At 32.1% G+C, this 20,244-nt stretch overlaps 2 protein-coding genes across 4 annotated transcripts; both read right to left on the bottom strand.

Moving 5' to 3' along the window:
- Positions 1 to 3,514: 3,514 nt before the first annotated feature.
- On the bottom strand, positions 3,515 to 7,749 carry LOC125419475 (fatty acyl-CoA reductase 2, chloroplastic). 2 transcript variants are annotated; one of them, XM_060812593.1, is made up of 9 exons: positions 7,214 to 7,749; positions 7,030 to 7,133; positions 6,730 to 6,929; positions 6,244 to 6,344; positions 5,928 to 6,132; positions 5,651 to 5,833; positions 5,381 to 5,462; positions 4,651 to 5,063; positions 3,515 to 4,155 (listed from the first exon to the last, which is right to left on the bottom strand). In XM_060812593.1, exons 1-9 carry the CDS (start codon positions 7,551 to 7,553, stop codon positions 4,002 to 4,004), a joined length of 1,782 nt encoding a protein of 593 aa, XP_060668576.1. In that variant the 5' UTR covers positions 7,554 to 7,749; the 3' UTR covers positions 3,515 to 4,001. The 2 variants fall into 2 exon arrangements, with proteins under 2 accessions (XP_060668576.1, XP_048321564.2); XM_048465607.2 differs by having other exon boundaries at positions 3,524 to 4,155; positions 5,651 to 5,812.
- Positions 7,750 to 12,099: 4,350 nt separating this feature from the next.
- Positions 12,100 to 15,722, bottom strand: LOC112488951 (fatty acyl-CoA reductase 2, chloroplastic). Of its 2 annotated transcripts, XM_060812605.1 has the most exons (10): positions 15,515 to 15,722; positions 14,848 to 15,165; positions 14,613 to 14,716; positions 14,297 to 14,496; positions 14,042 to 14,142; positions 13,723 to 13,930; positions 13,399 to 13,560; positions 13,069 to 13,150; positions 12,509 to 12,906; positions 12,102 to 12,370 (listed from the first exon to the last, which is right to left on the bottom strand). In XM_060812605.1, the coding sequence occupies exons 2-10, from the start codon at positions 15,038 to 15,040 to the stop codon at positions 12,208 to 12,210; spliced, it is 1,611 nt and encodes a 536-aa protein (XP_060668588.1). In that variant the 5' UTR covers positions 15,041 to 15,165; positions 15,515 to 15,722; the 3' UTR covers positions 12,102 to 12,207. The 2 variants fall into 2 exon arrangements, with proteins under 2 accessions (XP_048321563.2, XP_060668588.1); XM_048465606.2 differs by lacking the exon at positions 15,515 to 15,722 and having other exon boundaries at positions 12,100 to 12,370; positions 14,848 to 15,356.
- Positions 15,723 to 20,244: the final 4,522 nt, after the last annotated feature.

Genomic DNA, 20,244 nt, shown 5'->3' with positions numbered 1-20,244 from the left:
TCCATCCTCTACGTTAAATATTTCAATTTTCTTATTCCTACACAAGCTCAGTACTATCACCATAGAAGACTGAATTAGGATTTTATACATCCAGCATGGTTCACTAACTGATATGCTAGGATTACCATTTTACCTGAGTCATCATGTGAGTATATCAATTTGTATACTTTGTATGTCATAGTCTCATTTCCATCTCCAAAATATCTATATACCATTACAAGTTCCATTCGTAGTTTCGATAGCATAAATAAAATAACGACTTATATAATCGGATTCGAAGCCGGCTAAATTTAATGTCGATGCAATCTCACATCAAACACCGAATCCTCTAAATTTGATGTTGATGTAATTTCATTAAACTCGATGCATCGAGAAAACTCCAATGCACTTAGTGATACAATTCCACGATTATGCAATTATGTATTCTGTTATTGCCATTGAGAACCAGCGATGAATATGGAGTATTATCAGTATTAGGTGAAGAACTCAGGCGTAAGAGTCTGCATTAATTTCTAATGGAGACACAAATAAGTTAAAGAAGTACAGAGACATTAATGTTTATACCTCATATGACAGAACATACTTATTCAACAAAATATTTTGTTAGTTGAAATTGCAAAATATCCCAGAAATTTATAATTGAAAACAACCCTTAAAACCCTTAGAATTCCCCAGGAAGCACAGAATGAATCTATTCAAATGCGTTTTAATTCCCCAAAAAGCACATAATTTATTCAAAATTAATTATCAAATATGGGTATTTCAGAAATTCACTTACCGATGCACCAATCTACAAAGTTGAAAACCAGTTAGACACCGACTTTGATTGCCAAATTTTGAGAGGAACTTCTCTTTCAAAATATGACAAAGCAAACCGCAAACCCATATTAACTGAAGCCCACCTTGACCAAAATTCTTCAACATACCAACTACGACTGAGATTGGGTTGGTGTTAAGTGTACCGCTCCATGGGTACAAAATCATAAAGAATGCAAAGCATTTAAAGTGGAATGCCCAAGAAAGAAGGAACAAGGAGAAGAATTAATTGATAAGGAATCCATAACGTAAAATCATGAATGAAAAAAGTATAACAAAAATTCTAAACTCGATATGTTAATTAATGAGAAACGAAATATATAGTTGGATGATAATATTGATTTCTTACATGGAAACTATTAAAAAGCCAACCATGAAACGGAAATTGCTGGCCCTTATATATGACATAAAATCCGTCACCAAATTCATTTATTAGAAGTCAATACAGGGACTCAGTAAAGACTGTGAATATCCAATGAAAGTAGAGAGCAGAGGCCAGCTAGCTAAACGTTCCTCTGCCCTTGATGACATGCCTTCTGAGACCAGGAATATGTATATTTTTTCTGACATGCCTTCTTGTTTTATACAAAGATATCAAACACTTAAGTTTTTTTTTTTTTATATCATATATATACATATATATATATATATATACAAGTTTGATACCTCTATTATATATATATATATATATTATTTTTTATATTTTATGAACCAGCAAATTATGGACTCAACCAACAAAAATATTGTGGGCCCAGCAAATAGGATTGCTTCAACAAGGAGCCTCTGTTGGGCCCCAAGCTTTGAATACCATATGTTGGCCCAATAGTGGATTTTGCAAGCTGGGTTATGAGTAAGAAGCTATTATTATTTTTTTGCGTTTTTCTTTTTTATAAATAATTTTTGCAATTTACCTTTTAACTTCAAACCAAGCAATCAAGCATCCAACATTTCACAGTATAAGCAAACACAGCAACAAAACAAATTGCAAAGCTATATTAACATACCAACCATGGCCATTGATGACGTGCCTCCTGACACCAGCAATATGTATATTTTTTATGTGATCAGACCACCCTATGCTCTCAAAATCGAATCCAAACGCCATCTTTTCTTCTTCACACATGCTTTCCATCGGTTTCTCGTATTTGTTTATTATTCATATATGGACAGCGTTTAATATATCAAGATATTGGATAAATATCTTTTAACAAATTATTTTGGCTTTTGATTTGATACATCCAATGGTAGATAATTTGGAAGTTATGAGTTTTTTTTTTTTTATCTCCATAATTTTTGCATTGTTAAATCTACATAATCAATAAATAAGATGATATTTATCAAAAATCTCGTTCAAATATCTTAGTATATCAAATATGTTTATAGATATATATATATATATATTATACAAAATGTGTATTTATAGAGTTATGTTTATTGCGAACACAAGAAATGCAATTTAAATTTAAAACTTTAATTAGATGATTTTCAATCCTTAGAATCCCCCATGTCACTACATATTTTCAATAGATCAAAATTAATTATATCTTTATATATATAAATATATATATTTATGTGCGTGTGTGTGTGATCTCCATTATGATCAATAAATAGCTAGCTAGTAAGCAATGTCATGTATATATACTAGTTGATCTTAATTAATTCTATAAGAAATCAAAATTAATGCCGTATGATAATCAGTTTATCTTCCACCATAAAAATTATATGGTTCATTATCTTAGCCAAGTGCATGGTTTGCTCCACTATTTTTCTGCAAAGCGTTTCAAATTTTCGAGATTTATTATTGATGTAATTAATGAAGGAAGCCATTGCCGCCAACCTCCCCCATCCTGACTTTTTAATATCAAATTCTTCGAGTGCTCCTTTTATCTTACTTTTTAAAATCATTTCTTAATTTTATAAAATCAAAATATTTTTTATTTTTATGTTTATTATTATTTTTTCTTTCAAAAATTTAGTTTTTAATATTATTGACATCTCCAAACAAGAACACTTTGGTGGGACCCAACTAACTTTGATACAAGACGGCGCCAAGACGGCAAAGTTAAGCTTCATATTTTTGTCAAATCTAAGGCCTTGCCGTATATTCTGCAAAGTGGCCCAACTCCAACGAGGCTGGTGGAAGCTGACAGCCTGACACTACATTTTTATCAAAATAATTACTATTTTGTTAAAAAACAAAAAAACAAAAATTAAAAAAGATTTGGTGTCCTTTGATCAACAGTTTTTTTTTTCAATTTAATTGTGTATAATTCATTTATTTTAAATATTGGTGAGAAGAAAAGAAAATATTTATGTGCTAAAATTAGAGATTAGAAATCACATAAGAGGGAGAATGAACATTTGAACTTAATTAGGAGAGAGAAAAATTGATTTTGAAGAATAATTTTAGCAATAATAAATAATTTAGATAAAAAATAAATGATATTTGAATATGAATATGAAATATTTAAAAGTTTTAAAAATATAATTATAAACTTTTAGATTAAATTAATCAAAAGGTTTAGATTATTTGTCGAATGCATTTATAAAAAGAATTTACATGTGAATATTCCTCATCACCTATAAATATTGAAGTAAACAAATTATATATAATTAGTGTAAAAAAAAAATGTTGTTAAATGACTTTTTATTGTTTTATATTTTGGGATGTGACAGATTATGGGCATAGCAATTTTTAATTTTTAATTTTCTAGTTTTGTATTTTTTTTGTTTAAAAAAAATAAAAAAATAAAAAAAGGAGAACCCTTTAAAACCAAGCATCAACTTTATAGGTGTGAGAAATGAAATAGTTGGACGATGATATTGATTTCGAACCATTAAAAGCCAACCATGAACAGAAATAGTTGGGCTTTATTTCTAACATTAAAGCCTATTTGGTAGGGCTTTTAGGAAGATAGAAGCAGGTTTCGAAACTCAAAATCTGTTGTTTTTGAAAATATTAGGTAACTTTCCAAAAATATTTTTAATTTTTAAAAACACTTCTAATTAAAATCATTAAAAAAAAAAAAAAACTATTTTTCTATAACCACTTTTGGAAAAGCAAAAACAAAACTAGAAGCTATGGTTAACGGCGCTTAAACCATTTATCAATTCAAGACGCGAAAGACTGGGAATCCAAAAAAGGTTGATAGCAAATCAGGGCAGCTAGCAAAACATTAATTTCTCTATACGCCCTTGATCACATGCCTCCCCAGACCAGGAATATGTATATTTTTTATGTAATCAGACCACTCTATGCTTCCCAAATCGAATCCAAATTCCATCTTCTCTTCTTCACACATGCTTTCCATCAGTGTCGCTGTATTGCTGCAATCAAACCTGCACCATATATTTATTGATTTATACGTTAGTTGATCTTAGTTCCATAAGAAATCACTAAGAGCTTTATATATTATATATACAGTGGTTTTCTCATCCTATATATAGACATAATTCAACTTATTATTGGATGTGACCTATTACGGTTAATAGGTTGATCTTGGACATAATTCTTCTTGTCTAGCTAGGATCATTGATAAAAGAATTTGTAATATATATATATATATAATTTTACTAAAATAGATATTTCATATGAGACATATGAGACATATATCGTCTGACATCCACGTTAGAGGTGTAGCAAATATATATATATATATATATATTAGGCGATGTTGAACATAACAACCTAATAATTCATACCTCGATTACATGTAATCACTAAGGTGTCGGATAACCTACTATATCTGACACTGTCCAGTAGAATATTTCCATGCATATATATAGATATATATGGTCATCTGGTAGTAAGAGGTTTATAATAATCATCTTTACCTTCCAGTATAGAAAGTATATGGTTCATAAATCTTAGCCAAGTTCTTGGCTCTCTCCACTATTCTTCTGCGAAACATCTCAAGTTTTGGAGACCTATTGTCAATGTTGTGATTGGAGGAAGTCATAGCTGATGACCGGCTGCTTCGTTCCACGGTGTCTTTCCAAAGATGAGCATCGAAAGCTTCCATAGAGTGGAAGAACATCATTGGTGAAACTTTGATTGGCCTACCATGGGAGTCCATGCAAGGTGATGAGTTATAATGTTCATAACTCAGTCTAGCCAGGTCTTGAAGAGGTAGTGGATTCGCAACCGATGAAGTAATCTGGTAAACATTCATGTCTGGTTTTCGATCAGCGAATCCTTGCTTCGCCATGGCTGCCAACATCGCATTCACAACCATATCAGCTGGAACCTAGTCATATTAATTAGAATATATCACAACGCAGAATTGAGGTATTCAGGAATAGAAATTGCTGAATAAGAAAGATATGAAATATATAATATTGTACTGCTATATATATATTGAGTCAATAAGATGTAGGAAAAGGAGAAATTTCTCTTTTCATGGAAAATTTTAAAGATATTGAGTCAATAAGATGTAGGAAAATGAGAAATTTCTCTTTTCATGGAAAATTTTAAAGATATATATATATATATATAATTTTGGCATATCTGACAGTTTAAATGGAAAATCAAAAATATTATAAAACAGAAACCGATCATAATTACCACATCGAGTATCGCATTTGGGTCGGCTGGAAAACCTGTGAGCTGCCCTTTCCCATAGTATAAAACTATGGGGTCCATCAGCCTGAAAAAGAGAACATATATATATATATATATATAAAGGCTTGAATTGTTTCAAAGTAAACGCACACATGCTACAATATTTTTTCATAAATTATTTCTTGGTGCATTATATTACGAAATTGAATGTTACTGAATATTAAATGCTCAATGTAAATTGTCTGATGATATTCAATAGGAAAAAAAACGTACTTATTTCCTTGTATCCATCCAGGGAAAGGTTCTTTCAATGTACTTTCTATGGATCCGGGTCGGATTATGACTACTGGTATGTCGTCTCTTATACTATCAATCATCATCTCTCCCATGGCCTTAGTGAACACATAAGTATCATGCCATCCATACTTTTTGGCCCTGATCCGATCAATTAATATTCTTAATGAAAATGAAACGTTATGAATTTAATTCTTTATTTTCAAGGAATTATGAAATTGCAAAGGAAATGGAGAACACCCACAATTTCTAATACCTTTCTAAACCCAACTGTTTCATCTTTTGGGTTGCATTGTTAACAAAAGCTTTCTTGGAAGCCAAACACAAATTTATTTCATTTTCAATATCTAGTTTAGGATGAAAAGTTGGTGAGGTTTCAGAAATGTTTTCCCCTGCTATGCTTTCTCCTATACAAAATGGTTTTTCCATAATCCTTCCTTGTCTTTGTCCATTTACATAAGCTGCACATGAGAAGACAAAAGCATGCATCCATGTTATCACTTTTTCAAAAATGAGAATTCCAATGCAAATTTACACAAGTAAAATTGATTGATTTTTGACAATCAATTTACCTGTTGATACTTGCACAAAGAGTTCAAGTCTCTTGCATTTCTTCGCAAAGCACATAAGGTGGCCAGGTCCTCTTGTGTTTATATCCAGAGCAACATCATATCTGCAGAGTACAATGAACGAATCACATATACAAGCCCTATTAAGCGATGCTACCGAGTAGAAAATTATATATATATATATATATATAAATATAATTTTGTTATAATAGGTGTTGATCTTCCATTATAACGTAGATTTCTAATACTAAACAACATATTTCAAAACATAAACTGTAAAACATCATATATGATATTAGACGCCTACATAAAAGACTCAGGTCCATTAAAACAAACCTACATATATATATATATATATATATATATGTATATATATATAAAGAGACCCTAGAGTGGGCTTGCACATGCGCACGATGTTATAGGCATGCAAGCCCTATTTGCAGTTCAAAAGGTGTAAAAGAGAACTTGCGGAGAAAAAAACTCCTCGACCTTTCATCAAAGTTTATGGTAGCTGCAGAATTTACAATTACATCAACTTCTTTGGCCATCATTTCAGCTAGTTCCTCCTCTAATCCAAGATCAGGTTCAGAGATGTTTCCTAAAACAGGAATCAGTTTCTCCAACATGAAAGTTTGATAAGATTTTCCATGAGTTTGCTGCAGACACTTGAAGAGCTCCGCATTGATGATCTATGCATGACCATGTAACATAAATTAGAGCAAAACTGAGGATCATGAAACATTAACATGAATATTATTTGATTTTGATATTAATTCAGGAAAAACGTACTTCACTTTTCAATCTTTCCATTGCGGCCTCCTTGTTTTTTGCCTTGATCAAGACATATATCTTACCAACATCAGGCACTGTCCTCAATACCTTCTCTATAAGAACTGCATATATATGCAGAAAAGCAAATTAGAGACGGAAAAAAAATTGCATATATTCTTTGTGAATTAGAAGGTTGCAGTACCTTTTGCTAGAAACCCGGTTGCCCCAGTTATAAAAAAACGTTTCCCTCTTAGAAACTTCACAATTCCGATACCATCATTAATCTCCAACAAAGAGGTGGATGATTTTCTCGCACAAGGCACCATTTTGTAATTCTCTGCAATCTCAGACGCGTTACTATGGTCTCTGCGTGCCAATGAATCAGATGGTGATCTTTTAGTCAAAACATAAGAAATCCCATTAGTCTTTATCAAATCATTCCCACCTCCATGGCAAAAAAAAGTATTCTTGTTCTTCCTCAATGAGACCCTTGCCATTTCTTTTGGTACAAAAGAGAAGGTGTTTAGGAATAAAGCACTCATTCTTCCACTTAAAAAGATATTTGCCAAGAGAAGAAAAAAAAAATACTTAAGACCAATAATTAATATTTGAGAATTACTTAAAATGCATAGAAATGGTTAGTTAGCTCGGAAAACTTAGCTAATCATTAAACTAACAAAAATGAAAAGCAAGCAATTGAAATAACTGAACTCTACAAGATGAAAGAAGTGGCTTTTAGTTTATATTTGTTTGGTTATGTGAACTAGGAAAAGCCTTATTTATGGGAGAAGTTTTCCATATGGTCACTGTCACTGTGTGTCCATTTTGCCGCTCTCCAACGCCCAACCACCACTATTATGGATTGGCAATATAATTCAACGCCCAACGGCTGCTATTATGGATTGGTGGTATAACTAGGCTTCTTCGAGTGAAGCACGTCTTTTTTCATGTGAAGAGTTTTTATGCCTTACTTGGCATGGTTAGCTGAATTTTCCAGGCTCAAAAGTTGTTTTTTAAACTGTTTGAATAGTTTTAGAATCTATAGCTCTATAGGAAGTTCTTTTAGAAAATAGAGCTCGTCATTTATTCCTTGCCTAATCAATCACAAAAGCTGTCAGCCAAAAGAATAAAAAAAAAAAAAAATCAATCACAAAAGCACACTGTGAATCCATTTTTACCAAATTATTTATTATCTTTTGAACAAATTTTCTGAATTGACAGATTGTAGGCCCTGCACATGTGGTTGCTTTTATGAGCTGGCCCGTGGTTGGTAAATTACAGTACAGCTTGTTGGTTCAATCATTGATCCTATAGGCCCAGTTGGTTTTCCAATGGATAAAATGAAGTTGAAAAAAGACTTAAATCTCGAAAAAACACCTGAATACTCTCTTCTATTGTTAGTTGGTGCAATAAAGTATGCCATGCATTTCAACATCAGTCCAGTCGGCGTCCACATTTTTTAGTTTTGGAATAATAGTACAAATACCAAAAAGTTTTTTTTTTTACCCAAAAAAAAAAAAAAACAAAATAAAAGTTTTATCAAGTATTTTAATAAATGATATGGTAAAGATAATATATTATTATTACATTAATTAATAAATATATATTTAGATGTGTAAATTTTTAAATAATAAATGTAACTAATATTTGAATTTTTTTAATAATTTTAATATTATTATATTCTTTTTCTTATCAATGAATAGATATACTATTTATTGAATAAATATACTATTTATTGAAAAAATGATTATTGATCAGATTTGGCATTATACTTATGAAATTACATATGGATGAGATTAATGTTCAAATATTAGTACTTAGAATGTATTAATCTGAGCATTGCTCCATTTGTTTACCCTGGTGGCTTTCCTCCTTGTTATTGGATGTGTTATTTAGATAAAGTTTTTATTTTTTATCATTAAAAAGATTCGGATACAAGATTTATTATTTTTTAATATATATATATATATTATCATTTAGAATAATTTATTTTTTTATAATGTTTCAAATTTACAATCTTCCAAATATAAATTTAAATGACATATCAACTTAGCTAACCTTACTTATACTTACAGGTAAATTATTATATATAATTTTCTTCCGTTTTTATCAAAACTTTTCAATTAGCTGTAATTTTCATTGTTTTGTCTTCATGTTCTTGATTTTTGTGTTTAGAGTTTAAATCATGTGTTAAAAATTTGAAAGCTTCAACGAGAAATACATGCAAAAACTCAATTGAGCTTAAAAAATAATAAACAAACCTACCTATGAGAAAAAAAGATGTTAAAATAATATAATTTTAAGTTTTTCAAAACGATGAAGATTCAACTCTGACAAAAATCTGATATATGGATTGGCAGAAACTCTCTTTCTTTCCCATGCGATTTATATTTATTTTTGTATTTATTTATTTATTCTTTCTGCTAAGAGTATTATTTCTTCTCCTTGTTGGATTAGGCTTGTTAGCAAGAACAGAAGCTCGACGATTGCGTGGGAAAGACCTAAATTTCGTCACTTCGGCATTAATTTGCATATGGTGCCCCATCCAAAAAGTATAGAAAAAAAGAAAAAGAAAAAAAAGCAGTATTTTAATTGGATTGTTCGTCCATCAATCACAAAAACACTGTGACATAATAAATGTTTTGCTGATTACCAAAATAAGAATAACAACTGTTTTGTTTTGAGTAGATTTTTATTTTATTTTTTGCAATGATTTTAGATGGATTACAATATAATCCCTTTTAATTTGCTTTCTTTTCAATCTACCTTTTAATATTTTGAAAATTACTGATTTCTTTTCCCTTTGTATTTTAATTAATATTTTTTTTTCCCCTTCCTGAATAAAAATTTTAAAAATTTACAGATAAAAGATTTGAACTCACAATCATTTTTAAAAAATCGATGGGCTTGCCACTAAAATCTCTACCTCTACAGGGACCGTATAAAACTTCTATTAAATTAAATTTACGTTGTAGCAATTACTGCTACACTTTGAAAGTTGTTGACTAGTGATTGAGCAAGCATTGATTAACTTGATAGCCTGGTTTCATCAACCCAAACCAAAAAAATAAAAATAAAAAATCCAAAACTGAAAGCCTGTAAGGGAGACAATTATTTATCTTTATTAGCTTAAAAGCTATTTATGTTGCTAGGATAATCGATGAGATCACAGACTGGATAACGAGAACTGTGAGAAATAAGGAAATTTTCCCCAAGAAGATTAATATTATTGATTCCTATTTTTTTAATTTTTAAAAGGCTTTGGTACCTTGCGTTGTAAGTGCTCAATTTTTTAAATTTATTGCATATTAATATAATTTTTAATTTGATAAATAGGTGGATAATAATTTTATCTATCTATATTTTAGGTGATTCTATTTCTCAATCCAAATATGAAAAAATCTTATCCCTCAGCCTTATTTACATATATAGATTTATTTACCTATCCATTTATCTGAACTAATTTACAACAAATTGAAACATTTAAGATATAAATAATTATTTTTAAACATTGAGAATCTAAATTATAAAATTTTTGAAAGTTTAAAATATTAAAGTACAACTAAATTTTTTTAAATTAATTTATTTTCATGATCCGTGTATGTTTACTTTTCAAAGTTATTGACATGCATTGCCCTTTATGTCCACAGTTATGAGATTGTCAAGTCATGCAATCAATTTTTTAGATTAGAATGTTTTTTTGTTTTTTTTTGCAAGTGAGGTTCCAATCCAGCTCATAGAATGTGTATATTTGTAAGGAAAATTCGGTCCATTACCCATATTTGAAAGCCATTAACGAAAACGACCCTCCCTCTCTCAATCATTTTTGTTTTGCCCTGATATACCTATCCTACCCTTAATAAAATTAAAAATAACGTGAAAGTCCTTTTTTTTTTTTTTTTCCTCGTTTTTTCTCAAACCCTAAATCCTAAATTTCATCTTCTGCAACTCAATATCCCTTGCGATTTTGGAGGAGGAAGACGAAAGAAAAAAAATGGAGCAGGAGAACCAAGGCAAACAGCAAGCAAGAAAAAAACAAAAAAGAAAAAGCAGTGACTGCAACAAAAATGTCTTTCCAAGATCGGTGCAGGGCTCGCATAAATCGTTACTTCGGCAGGGATGAAGTGGATGAGTTTACATGGGGGAGGACATACTGTTTGGAGCAGTCGAAGGAGTACGACGACGTCAAGAGTGAGATTGAGAATCGGAAGTAGTAGTAGTAATTACATGACTAGCAACCCTTGATTAATTCCTATCTTCTGCACATAGGTTGATAATGGCTTTGGTGAGCTTTTGATCTAATCGAGAAACCTAAAAATTCATCTAGAATAATTATGGAAACATGAAAGGTTAGGTGTTTATAACGTGTGCACACCCATGTTTGTGGTACATAACTGGCTTTTGAATCTTTTTTTTTTTTTTTTTGGCTTGAACTTCATTTATTCCTTGTAGAAACTATATAAAATCCAACAAATCAAATTATGTTACTTAATATTGTCCATCATATCTATGAATTATTTGGTTCAATTGAATTTCCTCTTTCTCTTCCTCTTTTCTTCATACTTTGTTCGGATTCAGTAGAAAAATAGAACACTTTTTTATTTTAATTTTTCTTTTAACATTTGAAAAGGATAATTTAGATATATGAAAAAAAAAAAGGACAAAACAAAAAAATTTAGAACCAAACGGGTAGATATCCCTAGGCCTGCAAATAAGGATATTAGGTCAAATTCTCCTATTTATAATCCTAACTAAAAATTTTAACAAAAACGTGTTTGGGCCCAATTGACATATCCATTTTTACCAAACTAGTAGCCCTTTCTGCAATGTGTAAACAAGTTTGTTTCTATAAATATTTAAATAACCAAGATAACCACTATTAACTTTACCTTTTTTTAATTTCAATTGGTGATCTGGTGGTGGGGTGATCAGATCACCAAAAACAAAAATAAATAAATAAAATAAAATATTTATATGCCTGAAAAATTCCAACGCCCATTATAGAGTTTAACCACACATACATAATACACCATTTATGGGAATGCAACACTTTATGCCTCCATTTTATTCCCTCCCCCCTCCCCCACCCCAAACCAAAAAAAAAAAAAGGAAAAAAAAAAAAAAGAAAGTTCACTTATAACAGTCGGTTCCCGGACTTGGATGATCCAGTGAAAGCAGAGAACATAGGCTGTTCAGCTAAATTTTTGCTCTGCCCTTCACGACATGCCTCCTAAGACCAGGAATATGCACATTTTTTATGTAATCAGACCAGTCTATGCTTCCAACATCATATCCAAACTGTCTCTTTTCTTCTTCACACATGCTCTCCATCAGTTTCTCTGCATTACTGTTATCAAACCTGCAAGCATTTGTGGTTGAACCAAGAAAAAGTATAGTTCTATGTCAAATTTGGACTCATCAAATGAAAAAATTAGAGGCAAGAATGAAATTACTAGATACTATGAAGCAAAATCAAATATTACATGTTATTTTTTACCTTCCACCATAGAAAGCATATGGTTTATAAATGGTAGCCAGGTGCTTGGCTCGCTCTACTGATTTCCCGCCGATGATCTCAAATTTCTGAGACTTTTTCTGATTGGAGGACGCCATCGCTGCTAATCCACTTCGTTCGGCGGTGTCTCTCCGAAGATGAGAGACGAAGTCTTCTATGGAAGGGAAGAGCTTCATCGGTGAAACTTGGATTGGTCTACCATTGGAGTCGATGCATGGTGAGGAGTTAAAATGTTCATAGACCATTCTGCACAGTTCTTGTTGAAATAGTGGGTTCGTAACTGATGAAGCAATCTGGTAAATGTTAATGTCTGGTTTTTGAGCCACTCCGTGCTTTGCTATGGCCGCCAACATCGCATTCACGACCATATCAGCTGGAACCTGCAATCCAGTAGTAGTTTATATTGCAAGTAATATCAGAACAGAAAATAGTTCAGGGGATTTTAATAAATATGTGACCATGTGAAATTTTCCTTATCTAAGACATTTACTTTAAGCCACGTATAAAAGAACTAATGAAATTTCTACGTAGAATATAATTACCACATCGAGTATCCCATTTAGGTCTGCTATAAAACCAGTGAGCTGCCCTTTCCCATAGTATAAAATCATTGGGTCCAGCATCCTGAAAAGAGAAAGTTTTGGTTATCTCCAAAGAAAATAAACATTCCAAGTTTGATTATGACTCTATGTTGAAAGGTTTCTGAAATGAACTTTTGAGCCAGCCTCCACTTTTGCGCGTGTTTGGGTAGTTGTACTGAAGAGCTTTTCGCTTCCATGATCATGTAAAACCATAACAATAAAGTGTAGCTTCTCATGGAACTCTTATGAAGAAACTGAAGTTATTAAGAAGCAAAATCATGTAAGAATTACCTAATTCCTTCCATCCATCCAGGGAAAGGCTCTTTCAAAGTACTCTCTATGACACTGGGTCTGATTATGACTAGGGGTATGTCTTCTCTCATGTTATCAACCATCATTTCTCCCATGGCTTTAGTGAAAACATATGCATCTTGCCATCCATACTTCTTGGTCCTGATTAAGATGATATCCATATCATTGCTTTCATGTCATTTAAATCTTCGTTTTTTTTTTTTTTTTTGTCCATTAGAAAAGCCAAAGAAATGTAATATTCTGAGTTTGTTTGATTCTTGGGAGTGAACAAGAAAAGAAAAGGGAAAAAGAAAAAGCCAGCACCTTTCTAGACCCAAATCTTTCATCTTTTGGGTTGCATTGTTTTGAAAAGCTTTTTTGGAAGTAAAAGCCAGGTTTATTTCACTTTCAACGTCTAGTGTAGGAAGAAAATTTGGAGGGTTTCCAGAAATGTTAATTTCCCCTGCTATGCTCTCTCCTATACAAAATGGCTTTTCCATAATCCTTCCCTTTCTTTCTCCATTTACATAAGCTGCATATCAGAAGACAAACCATATCAATGTTTTCAGAAATGAAAATTTCATGTGAAGCGATTTCTTCTGACAAGATTTGAATATCATATGGTGTTTTGGCAATCAATTACCTGTTGAAACTTGCAGGAAGAGCTTAAGTTTCTTGCACTTCTTTGTAAAGCGCATAAGGTGGCCAGGTCCCCTTGTGTTTATATCCAGAGCAACATCATATCTGCAAATGCAAACAAAAAATGGATAACAATTCTAGAAATATACAGATACATATATAAATATATATATATATATATACACACACATATATATTCTTCTATATAACAAGCTTTAATGGTTTAGATAAGAAATTCTTGAGAGAAAAAGTCAAAAACCTTTCATCAAATGTTGTGTTAGCTGCAGAATTTACAATTACATCAACTTCTTTGGCCATCTTTTCAGCTAATTCCTCTTCTAATCCGATAGCAGATTCGCAGACGTTTCCTACGACGGGAACTAGTTTCTCCAACATGAAAGCTTGATAAGATTTTCCATGAGTTTTCTGGAGACGCTTGAAAAGCTCTGCGTTTATGATCTTCAAACACAAGCATATATTAGAGCAAAAGATTCCTAAAACCATAATGAAAAAGAAAAAGAAGGATAAAAAAAAAAAAAGAAAAAAAAATAACTCCGATTAGAATAAAAACATACTTCATTTTTCAGTCTCCCCATTGCAATTTCCTTGTTATTTGCCTTAATCAACAGATATATCTTACCCACATCAGGAACCGTCCACAATATCTTCTCTATTAGAACTGCAATACATTTAGCAAAAGAAAACTAATCAGATAAAGAAAAATCTAGTCTGCAATTTTCCTAGAAAATGCACATTAACAAAATCTACAAAGTTGAAATACATGAATGGTCGTAAAGTAGAAAGTTTCACCTTTGGCTAGAAACCCAGTTGCACCAGTTATTAAAAAACATTTTCCTCTAAGAAACTTCACAATACCAATACCATCATATATCTCGACCAAAGAGGTGGACGATTCTCCACCATAATTCTCCGTTTCTTTCTCTGCAATATTCTCTGCCTCACTCTGTGAAAAAACGAAGTTTCCTGAATCCGTCGGAGCCATATTGTCTGTGTTTGCCAATGTAGATAGTGATCTTTCTGTTAAAACAGAAGAAACCTCACTGTTTTTTATCTTATTCCCGCTTCCTTGGCAACAAATCAAACTCTTTTCCCTCCTCAATGAGCAGCCTTTACGCATATAATTATCACAAACAGTTAATGGTTTATTTGGTGCACAAGAGAAAGAGTTCAGAAACAGAACAGCCATTATTAATTCCTGTTCAAAGACCTCTAATCTGAAAAAATGAATTTTCTAATGGAAAGTGATCTTTTATTTTTTTTATATTTTTTTTATAATACTCTTCTTCAATTGTAAGCACGCTTTGTTTTGATTTTTTTTTTTATCCTTATATATATATATATATATATATTTTTTTAATTTATTTATTTTGAAATGAGTGGTAATTCAACAATTCCAATAAAATAAATAAAATAAAAGGGAAAAAAAAATTTGACCAAAGTTGTTCAACACACCAACCATTTTAAGTAATGATAAATGAAACAGTTGCATGATGATATTAATTTCCTAGGAGGAAACCAGTAAAGACTCGGAATATGTCATTAAATCCTTCATCAAATTGATTTATTACAAATCAATACATGGACATGGTAAAGACAGGGAATCTAGTGAAAGTAGAGAGCAGAGGGCAGCTGGCTAAACGTTCCTTTGCTGTTGATGACATGCCTCCTGAGACCAGGAACATGTAAATTTTTTTATGTAATCAGACCACTCTATGTTGGAGATAAATGACTAAAGAATAAACCAAAATATTGATTTTTATTAATTAACAGAAAATTAGTACGTACACTCACTCACATAAATGAGCAACACACATTAACACACACTCAATTTTTGATGGCCCACACTAGGACACAACACAAAACACTTTTTACACTCTTCTCGCTTAAAAGACACACACTCACGCTCACGTAAAGCACTCACTCTCTCTTTTTCTATTATTGTTGGTCAAGACAAAAAATCATACATCATAACCTTTTTATAGCAGTAAAAGTCGGCTGTGATGCTTCTAGACTTGACATATTAATATTTTAATATTAAATTTTTTTTCCTTCATCAATTCCTAGACATCAGCTGCCTAGCCCCACTCTTAAGAAAAATCAAGATAATTTTAGACCATGGTGAGCATTACTTTTAATTTCGTAAACTTGGTAATATTGAATCTTTAAGTAAATAAGTTTGCCGCTTGATCCTCTATTTTAATCCTCTATTTTAATTTTTTCTAGCAATATATTTTTTTTAATAAAATGATAATGTATCTCCATATATTTTATCTTTCCATGAAATACTAGATTCTCAACCAACTGTATTGCTGATTGGTTATCACAGAGCACGGTCAACTTGTTGATGTAAATCTTCAAATAGTTGTCTTAATCACGTACCTTTTCGGGCTGCCATAGCAGCTACTCTATATTCTACTTTTATAGTTTACAAAGGCACTATTGGTTGTCTTTTATTGCACCAAAAAACTGCTTCTGAACTGAGGCTGAATATGTATCCAGTAGTTTATCACTGTGTATCATGATATCCAGCATAGTCAACATCCCAGTAACCAACCAGCTTGCATTCTTTGGCTTTTTATACAAAAGCCCTAAGTTTGTAGTGCTTTTAACGTACTTAGTATTCGTTGAACTGCTTCCAAGTGAGGTTTTTTTAGACTTTGCATATATTGACTTACAACTCTAATTACAAATAAAATATCTAGCCGTGTCAATATTAAATAGATAAGACTTCCTGCCAATTGTTGGTAGATAGTAGCATCCTCTAAGTCTTTCCCTTCATATGTAGATAACTTAGCATTCACCTCCATTGGAGTTGATATTGGCTTACAGCCCAACATTCCAAATTCTTGTAATAGATTCTTTGCATACTTTGGTTGACCAAGAAATAAACCTTTCTATGTTCGGTCAACTTCGAGCCCAAGGAAGTACTTTAACTCTCCAAGTTCCTTCGTTTGGAAGCGAACTGATAAATTTCTCTTTGTTTGAGAGATTTCTTCTTCATAATCTCTAGTGATAATTAAATCATCCACATATACTAGCACTATTGCTAGTTTTGTTCATTTAGTCTTCATAAATAAACTGGAATCTGTAAAAAATATATACTATATATCCACTTTGAAATTGGAATCTGCAAAATATATTATATATCCACTTTGAAAAAGGAACTCTACAATCTTATCGTACTATGCCCGCGGAGTTTATTTTAAACCGTAAAGTGCCTTCCTTAGCTTGCACACGTACTTTTAGATTAGTTTTGCTTTCAAATCCTTTTGGCTGTACCATATAAATTTCTCTATCTAGCTCTCCATTTAAGAAGGCATTCTTTATGTCCATCTACCATAGCTTCCAGTCTTTACTTGCTGTAAGTGATAGTAGAACATGTACAGTAGTAATCTTTGCTATTGGACTAAATGTCTCATCATAGTCTAGTCCATATTGCTGTGAGAATCCTTGCACGACTAAACAAGTTTTATGTCTTTTAATTGATCCATCATGACGAATTTTTATTTTGTAAACCCATTTACAGGATATGGGTTTTACATTTTTAGACTTAGGCACCAAATCCCAAGTTTGATTTTGATTTAGTACAGAAATTTCTTCTTCCATAGCTTTTCTCCATTCATGTCATTTAGATACTTCTTCATATAATGTAGGCACTTTTATATCTTCCATTTATGTTATTACTACATTAGCATACCTGAAATTTGGTCTTCATTGTCTGCTTGATCTTTTTAGTTGTGGAGTTGTCTCTTTATCATTTTGTTGAAAACTCGGCCTGATGTTCTCTGGTGTTTCTTGATGTACACCATATCGCCAAAGACTTTGAGATGCTATAGTAGGCTCGTTTACTATAGTCGGCTCCTCTCCTCCTTCATTTGTTGGCTTCTGTACCTCTTCAACTATTTGTGGCTCCTGGCATGCTTCATATTCTTGCGCCCCCATCTTTTCTTGCAGCTTGACCTTGGTCTCATTTGAATTTGGCAACTCTATATTCTGAGGTGCCCACCAGGAAGATGCTTCATCAAACATCACATTTCGTGAAGTATAATATTGTCCAGTATTTGGATCACAACATCTCCACCCTTTTCTTTAGCTGTCATATCCGACAAAAATGCATCTTATTGCCTTCTTATCAAACTTCATGCATAAGTGAGAAGGCATGAACATATAGCAAACACTTCCAAAGATTCGAAAGTGACTTACTATGGGTTTTATGTTCTACAGTTTTTCAAAGGGTGAGAGGAATCCTAACTTTGCTTGAAAGAGTATGTTAATTACATGGGCTGCTGTCTTCATACACTCAATCCAAAATCTTTTCGGAACATTTTTCGTATGTAGCATGCTCTGACATATTTCTACAAGATGTCGATTCTTTCTTTCTACAATACTATTTTGTTGCGGAGTATTTGGACACGTCAATTGATGTCTTATGTTGTATTCTCTTAAATATTATATAAATTCTCTTGATGTATATTCTCCCCTATTATCTATGTATAGGCATTGTATATTTTTACCTACTTTTCTTTCTATCTTTTCCTTAAATTGCTTAAATTTTGAAAGGGTTTCAGATTTTTCTTTCATAAAAAAAACCCAGACATACCTTGAAAATTCTTCAATGAATGTCACCATGTAATGCATACCTCCAACTGACGACTGCCTGATACATCCGAAGACATCAGAGTGAATGAGTTACAGAGGTTCTTTTGCTTGGAACTTTGAATCTTCAGATGGTAGTTGATGTGCTTTACCGTATTGACACCTTGCACAGATTGTGTTGGCACTGATATTGAGTTGGGGAAGACCATTAACCATTGACTTTTGCATCATCACCTACAACTTTTTATAGTCGACGTGTCATAATCGTGCGTGCCAAAGGTCTGATGTCTTTTTCCTTCTAGTCTTGTTTACGTAGGTAAACTCTGCTGACATCACATAGATAGATTCCAATTGCCGCTCCTTCATTGTTGGTGTACCAGAGATTTTAATATCTCGATACACTTTAACATATTTAGGTCCAAACAGCACATAATTTCCTGAAGATGTTAGTTGAGCAACTGACAGTAAATTATTCTTCATTCCTGGCACATGAAAGACATCTTGCAGTTGAACTTGATTGCAACTAAAACATGGCACGATCACTGCCTTACCAACATGAGCTATTGGCAATCTCGAATCATTTGTCATTACCACCATATGCCCTTCTTTATACTTTGTCGTGGTTTGCAGCTTTTCTTTATCTCCAGTCATATGATTTGAACTTTCAGAGTCTATAATCCAATCATTTTTATAATCACTGTGTCTAGGGCTAACCACTGTGATTGCAGTTTTTCTTTCTTGCATTATGCTTGTGCTATCCATGAGCTCAGCAGTAGCCAAACCATTCATCTTCACTTATATTATTTTGAGGCTCTGGAATACCTATATTACTTTTTGTAAATGTCTTCCTTAATCTACAATTTTTAATATAATGTCATTTTCTTCTACTGTTGAAGCATCTTCCATCATCTCTTTTATTTTCTAAAAATCGTCCACTATTTCATTTATGTTCTAGAAATTGTTGTTTATTTCTATTATTCCTATGTTCTCCTCTAAAATTTTCTCCATATTGATTTAATTTATTATATTTTTGTTGTTTGGGTCGGCCTTTTCTTCTGCCGCTAAAGAGCACTTCTTCATCGTTCTTTAGTGAGACCCTAGCCATTTACTTGATCATATTTTCTTGATCAATAAGCAAATTTTCTAATTCAATCAATGAAGGTTTGATTGGCCAACCTTGAATGGCTTAAATAAATCCTTTAAATTCAGGTCTCAACCCATGTAAAATTATTTTTCTCATTCCAGATTCTGTAATAGGAGAACTAGGATCTAATCAGCAATTTCGTGATTGAGAGTTTTTACCTTGTTGAAATATTTTTGGATTGTCATATCATGCTATATTGTTGACAACAATTCACTCTCGAGAAGTTGCAACCTCATGTTGTTCCTTTTTGAGAAGAATCTTGCCCCAGGCCTCTTTTGGAACTTCAATATCCCGTATGTAATCCAACATCTCTTCTTCAACTATAGATTTAAGGGCAAACATTGCCTTACCAGCTTTAATATTCCATTTTTTCAAAGCTTCAGCATCCTGCTGATGCTTGACTTCACTGCCAGTTGTGATCTCTCAGAGATCTTAGCCCTTCAAAT

Source organism: Ziziphus jujuba, chromosome 11 (genome assembly GCF_031755915.1).
Source record: "Ziziphus jujuba cultivar Dongzao chromosome 11, ASM3175591v1".
NCBI lineage: Eukaryota > Viridiplantae > Streptophyta > Magnoliopsida > Rosales > Rhamnaceae > Ziziphus > Ziziphus jujuba.
This window is presented reverse-complemented; position numbering and strand designations above follow the sequence as displayed.